Raw genomic sequence first — 7425 nt, forward strand, 5'->3', positions numbered from 1 at the left:
AATATATTATATTACCCACAATGCACCATTTTCAGCAGAATCTCCAGTATGTGCTTTATATGAGGGGAAGAAGTAGACTTGCACCCATCTGAGAGAATTGTGATTAAAGTGCCGCACTCAGTCAGTGTCTTACTGTCCTGTTGATGGTTCATTGTATTAGTAGGGCAGAAATACAAGAATACAGCAAGAAAAATAAGAATTGGAGTCTCCAGACTCAGTAGATTGTATGATGGCCGCCTCGTCAGAATCGGAGCCAAATCCAGGGTCGGACTGGGCAGCCCAGGGATCGGGTATTTTACCGGCCTGGTCGGGAAAAATGATGGTTGATCCCAATGTTATTAATAGGGAAAAAAGATAAATATATAGGAAGTCTAGTATTTTTTTCCAGAAAAGGTGGCAACCCTACCCAGGGCCCACGGGGGTCGCTACTTGTGGCAAAGACACAGATACCTCAGGCAGGGAGGAAGGTCAGGAGGCAGCACAAACAGCGGGGCCCACAAGAGCCAGGGGCCCACCAGGTTTTTTCCCTGTGTCCTGCCAGCCCAGTCCAACCCTGGCCAAATCCATACATTGAAGGGATGATTTCAATATTGGCAAGGTCCAAAAGGGGTGGTAGATATGTGCTTCTTTCCCAAAGGGTCAGCAGAACCCACATACGATCTATCAGTTGGCTATGGGGCCACATGTACATTTGAACCCACATACGATCTATCAGTTGGCTATGGGGCCACATGTACATTTTAGCTCAATTTATAGACAGGCTATTCTGCATAGAAGGGGCGTAACCACACAGGAAGAGCCTGCAGGTGGTTCCAGGAGGTATAGGGGCCCGATGAGACCCTAATTCATATACAATTTCAATTAATATTGGTAAAATAGGTCAGACTTTAGATATTTTGGGGGCTTGAGAAATAATTTGCTGTGGGGCCCAGTAATATCTAGTTACGCCACTGCTGCATAGGAAGCAATATTTTATAGAAACAGGAGCGGTCACACTAAATAAGGACTGTAAGCTCTACGGGGCAGGGACCTTATTCCCACTATGTCTCTTACCACATAGCACTTAAGGTCTTTGCCCTGATGTGATGCTGTGTATATTTATATGTGTATGAATTATATCATTATATTATATATGTGTATACTTTTATATATATATTGTACTTTTAAGCACTGTATAGCGCAGGTCTGGACTGGGAGTCAAAATAGGCCCTGCCATTTCTTTCTTTTCAAATTCTTTTTATTGAGTTTGCAATAAAATATGAATAATTTACATATCTTTTTGATAATCACAAGCGTAAGGCTATGCAGAAACATGTATATGTAATTCAAAAAGAATTTGTACAATATAAACCATACACATTGGAACAAGAAAATTTTAAAACAAATACAAATTTAAATACAAATATAAATATATATATAAATAGACCTGTACTTTCCATATATCTCAAGCTTTACAAAATAAAATTGAAGACTCAATCAAGAAGATTTAAATAAGATAAACAATGCATTTTGTAAAAGGGCTTAGTCTTTAAATAAAATAAATAATTTTCAGTCATCTTTCCCCATAAGTTTGTGAATGAATTTTCTTTTAGCATCATCAAGAGTTGCAATATAAAAAGACCATCTACGTTCAATCTTATTCCTCTGAGATAATTCATCAACTCTATATCTAATGGGCCCCGCCACAGGCGCCCAATCAGCCCACTAAATAGTGACTTTCTATGGCATTGTACAGCAGCCCCTCTGGCATTTGCCAGAACTCACAATCCGGGCCTGGAAAGCGATGAGGCTCTTTAATAGCGCTTTACAAATAAAGGGATCAAGATAAAGGGATAATTTGGAAAGCTGTACTTGAAATCTATTGAAAACTCATTTAATTTATAAATAACCCCAATAGGATTGTTTTGCCTAGGATTAATTATATATTAGTTGGGATCAAGTGTTTTATTAATACGAGGAAAAAGGAAATCAGTTTTAAAAATTGGAATTATTTTCTCAAAATTGTGTCTATGGGAGATAGCCTTCCTCTAACTCTGAGATTTCTGTATAACAGGTTTCCGGATAATGGATCCCATACTTATTTACCGGATATATGTGCTTCATTCTAATCATACCTTCAACTGCTGCTGTTTTTTGTATTTAAGCCCAAAGATGGTTGGGTAGGGCAATGCCCCCCCAAAAGGAATTGGGATGAAAAGTGCCGACTGAATCTGATCAAATTCCTCATGTCAATACTGGTGCAAGGCAGAATGCTCATATGAGGCAGGAGTTGGGGGTGACACATGGAAGGCATTAGTCAGCAGGGCCACAATTTTAAATATACCCCAAAAATGTATTTTACCAAGCACAAAAAATTCCCGATTTTCCTGCATGAATATACCGTGTTTTGTAAAGTACAGCGACACATGCAACAGCTTCAATACTCCTAATGTTCTGTTTCACTTATAAATCTTGGGCTGCACAGAGGAGCCTTTTTATAAAGAAGAGGGCCCTCAGAGGGACACAGCAGAACTTTTTGTCTCGCAGGAAACGTATTACACCTCATAAATCACCGGTGGCCACATTCTCAATAGCCAGCCTTGTTTCTTATAACTTTCTTTCCTCCGCCACACTGATACTGGCCCTATGTTACCATGGAGGTCAGGGCTGCCATCAGGGGGGACAGGGGGGGAAGAGTTGTAGGGGGCCCGGCCACGCCGCACTTACTTGATTAGCCGGGCCCCCCTGCTTTCTGAGCGCTGCTGACTTCGGGAAGGCAGGGCGTGAGCACAGGGGGAGGTATCTTTTGTCCATTACTTTCCCTTATTGGTCACAGAGTTGTCCCGGTTGAGCTGCTCAGGGATTGGATAGCTGAGGTTTGAACTTCCCCTCCAGCTCATCCAATCACCATGCAGCTTTACGGGGACTCGAAATTCTGTGACCAATAAGGGAAGAAAATGTTGTCACTGGAAGAAGATGCAGCCACCTGTGCTCCCCTTCTCCCTTCTTTAGTTGGCAGCTCACTGACAGCAGGTGGGCCACACTAATGAAGTAAGTGTAACATGGCAGGGCCCTGACCACAAATGTTTTTTTTATTGGGGGGCCCTGACCACCAATGTTTTTTTATTTTTTATTAATATGTGGGAACCCTAGCCACCAATGTTTTTTTTTTTTTACTGTGTGGTGGGGGTGGACCTGTAGGGTGGGGAGGGTGGACCTATAGGTGGGGCTTGCGGTGGGCGCAGCCCAGGGGGGCCCAGGAAATTTTGTCGTATGGTGCCCTGCAATTTCTGATGGCGTCCCTGATGGAGGTCACACATGTCTCTAGACTAGGGTTGCCATCTGGCCGGTAAAAATGATGGTTGATCCTAATGTTATTAATGGGGAAAAAAGATAAATATATAGGAAGGCCGGTGTTTATTTCCAGAAAAGGTGGCAACCCTACTCTAGACTGCAATATACTGCATATATTTACATATGGTTGGTTAAAACTCAGCCTGTAGCCTTGCACTGATCAATAAACCCCTCCACGCATAATTTACAGAACGGGTACATTATCCCTTCCACAGAACAACCCCTCAGTGACTTCTAATATCCTTATCATTTACAGTAGGGGGTACATTATCCCTTATAATACATGAGTGATACTCAGAGTTCCCTGTATAACTCAGCCTGCAGCCTTGTGCCTTTATATGGTCACAGAACAACCCCTCAGTGACTTCTAATATCCTTATTATTTACAGTAGGGGGTACATTATCACTTCTAATACATGAGTGATGCTCAGAGTTCCCTGTATAACTCAGCCTGCAGCCTTGTGCCTTTATATGGTCACAGAATAACCCCTCAGTGACTTCTAATATCCTTATCATTTACAGTAGGGGGGTACATTATCCCTTATAATACATGAGTGATACTCAGAGTTCCCTGTATAACTCAGCCTGCAGCCTTGTGCCTTTATATGGTCACAGAACAACCCCTCAGTGACTTCTAATATCCTTATCATTTACAGTAGGGGGGTACATTATCCCTTATAATACATGAGTGATACTCAGAGTTCCCTGTATAACTCAGTCTGCAGCCTTGTGCCTTTATATGGTCACAGAACCCTCAGTGACTTCTAATATCCTTATCATTTACAGTAGGGGGTACATTATCCCTTATAATACATGAGTGATACTCAGAGTTCCCTGTATAATCAGCCTGCAGCCTTGTGCCTTTATATGGTCACAGAACCCCTCAGTGACTTCTAATATCCTTATCATTTACAGTAGGGGGTACATTATCCCTTATAATACATAAGTGATACTCAGAGTTCCCTGTATATGTATGATCATCATTTATGTGACAGTACATAGCAGATGTCATAGATAGGACACTACAGATAATGAACACCCTGTACAGTTATAAGTACACTAGGGGCAGCAGGGCTCAAGAATCAGCCTGTGTGTGTAGAGGTGCAGTACTGAGGAATAGGCAGGCGCTATAACGTGTAGTGATAATAATAATAATAATGTAGACAGTAGTATAATAAGCGTGAGACACGCACACGCCCCCTGTCATTCCTCTCTCTCTCCAGCACAAACAAGACAAACGAGGCAATGGCCGATAGTAACCCACGCGTGACGTCAGGCGGGGGCGGGGCCATGAGACAAGTGCCCCAGTAACCCAGAGAGGAAGTGCAGCACATGGGGCAGCTGGGCAAATAGAGTTGCATCAGAATGTCAATAAGCCATAAGAGGACACTCAGCAGCCACTGCCCCTTCAGCCCAGGGCTTTTATGAAAAGTCAGGAGAATAACAAAGCTATACCCCCCCACCCAAAATTAGCAACAAGTAATCAGTAGCCATTATCCCTATAGGGGGCCACAGATCACTTCCCCCTCAGCCTCCCCCCTGCAGTATCACGTGCCTTTCAACCTTCCCCCAGTATTAGAATATGACTCCCTTAGTGCTGAAGTCCTGCTACAACCCCAACACCCTTGTACAGTTGTATCTCCCAAATCAACCCCCCAGACCCAGACAAGTGGTACTCACCGTCTATGTCATTGAGCAGCATTGAGTCAATGTCACTGGTCTCCTGGAAGGACAGAGAAGAGTCCAAGAACTCCAGAGAGCTCTCATTGTAGCCCAGGCTGGCCATGCTGCTGCTGATTCCCCTCTTCTTCCTTCTCAATCACTGCTGCTGCCCATTAGCAAGTGTGGGGGGAACCTGGGAAGGTACCAATGTTTTCCTAGGGAGGGGGTGCCGTATCACAGAGTTCCCATAGCTGCATTAGATAGCAGCAAGGAAGTTCAGTAGAACTGCAGCTCTAACCTGCTACCGACTGGGGAGGAGGAGGCGGGGCCTGCCACGGAGAATCCGGCCCCCAAATTCCCACCCCCTACAGCTTGAGACACGCCCTCATCCTTCCTCCGCATCCTGCTTTGCTGCCTTTGTATAGGAGAAACAGAGGGTTAATTAACCTCTCAACTGTCAGGGCAAAGTGTCAACAAAGTCCTCAGATTCAGATATAGATTCTAATGGCAAACTCTCTCCCTCCTGTCTCAATGCAACCCCTTTGTACTCCGCTCAGTCTCAGTGTCCCCCTTTATCTTTCTCACACTCTCACATCTTCTCACTCATATTATCTCTCTCTTTCTCCTTCTCCAATCTCTATATTCACACTCTCACATCTTCTCACTCATATTATCTCTCTCTTTCTCCTTCTCCCCTCTCTATATCTCCCTCTGCATCCCCCTCTCCTTCACTCTCTGCCTATTTCTTTCCCACGTTCTCTATCTTTTCTCTCCTTCACTCTCTGCCTATTTCTTTCCCACGTTCTCTATCTTTTCTCTCCTTCATTCTCTGCCTATTTCTTTCCCACTTTCTCTGTCTTTTCTCTCATTCACTCTCTCTCCTTCTTTCCCACTTTCTCTATCTTTTCTCTCCTTCATTCTCTGCCTATTTCCCACTTTCTCTATCCTTTCTCTCCTTCACTCTCTGCCTATTTCTTTCACTCTATCACTCTCCACTTAGGGTTGCCACCTTTTCCAGAAAAAAATACCTTCCTATCTATTTATCTTTTTTCACTATTTTTCCCTATTAATAACATTAGGATCAACCATCATTTTTACTGGCCAGGCCATTAAAACACTGGCCAGGTGGCAACCCTACTTCCACTACAGTCACCCAAGAACTATTCCCCTAGAGAACTCAAGGCAAGGGAATAAATCCCCCAGCACACACAGCCCAGCCACACTATTACTAATACCAATAACAAGCCTCTCCAATAATGTGCATATTTAAATACATATATTCTCCCAAGTTGTGCCCCCCTAAAATGGAACCACAGTAGTTTCATTCCTGGCCACCCACTGCTTCATTTTCACTCTCTCTCCCCTTCTTGTTATTGGCCTAACAGACCCCGACCAGACCTTTGGACTAGGCCTACATCCCCTCATGTCAGGACTTCCCAAAACAGTATTTGTATTTCCTCAGCAAGCTTCCAACCACAGGACATTTGGCATCTTGGTGAGCCCCAGAGAACTTGCCCCCCCCCATTCCCCTAATAATTACACAACTGCTTCTTTTACTTTACTCCCATCCAATTGTGGCAGCCTCTATTTCTCCTCCACCTCTTTCTGTCTCAAACAGATACATGTCCATGAATGCAAGGCTGCCATAACACACAACCCAAGAGGTCCTACAGCAGGTGAAAACACAGAGATTACACAGTGTTCACATTCTTTACCAGTGGAGCTTACAACCCATGGTACCTATCAATATCACATACCATAAGGGCTTTTTTTTAATTAGCAGGCAGTTTACCTTAATCTTCAAGCATGGGGAGGACACATTTCAAATGGTGCCTTGGGTGGAATAAAACCTAGGAGCCGAGAGGACCCATTGTATCCATATCTGTCCAGAGAGGCCCTAACTTGTGCTATTTTAGTGCAGAGTTTTGAAGGGGGAGGGCTATAAAAGATTTTGCTGGGGTCCACTTTTTTTTTGGAGACTACATTTACTTATGCCCAGAAAATGTTCCCCAGTTTATTAGCCTAAAGCAACTAATCAGCAGTTAGCTTTGTCAGCCTACCGCAATAGAACAAGGAAAGCATTTCTGATTGATAGGGGTTACCATACAAGGGCAAGCTTGCTTGCTGTTAGTTACTGAGATGTAATAAAGATGGAGAAAATGTTTAACAGGACCCCATTCTCTGTTTTTTTTACAGAACATTATTACTACTTGAGCTGTGCAGCCAGCCTCGCACCGATTTGATTGTGAGAGATATAATAAAAAATCAACACATGACACTGATGTCTCCCTGGATCCACCAAACACACAATTAGCCGGTGCTTGGAAAGAAATGCGGAAAGGGTGGATACAGCAGCTACCAATGGCAATGGGTTTTTAACAAGCTCTAGATAATGCATAAACCCACCTGTATTAAATGATTTACATTGAC

At 43.5% G+C, this 7425-nt stretch overlaps 1 protein-coding gene across 2 annotated transcripts in view; it reads right to left on the minus strand.

The window, feature by feature from the left end:
* srebf1.S (sterol regulatory element binding transcription factor 1 S homeolog) overlaps window positions 1-5335 on the minus strand; it is a 31027-nt gene extending 25692 nt beyond the window's left edge. For both annotated transcript variants that reach the window (XM_018239324.2, XM_018239323.2), the window contains exon 1: window positions 5014-5335. In XM_018239324.2, the coding sequence (XP_018094813.1) occupies window positions 5014-5119 (106 nt within the window). In that variant the 5' untranslated portion in view covers window positions 5120-5335. The remainder of the gene's footprint in view (window positions 1-5013) is intronic.
* Between the last annotated feature and the right edge of the window lie 2090 nt (window positions 5336-7425).

The sequence above is a fragment of the Xenopus laevis genome, chromosome 9_10S, assembly GCF_017654675.1.
Source record: "Xenopus laevis strain J_2021 chromosome 9_10S, Xenopus_laevis_v10.1, whole genome shotgun sequence".
Classification (NCBI taxonomy): domain Eukaryota; kingdom Metazoa; phylum Chordata; class Amphibia; order Anura; family Pipidae; genus Xenopus; species Xenopus laevis.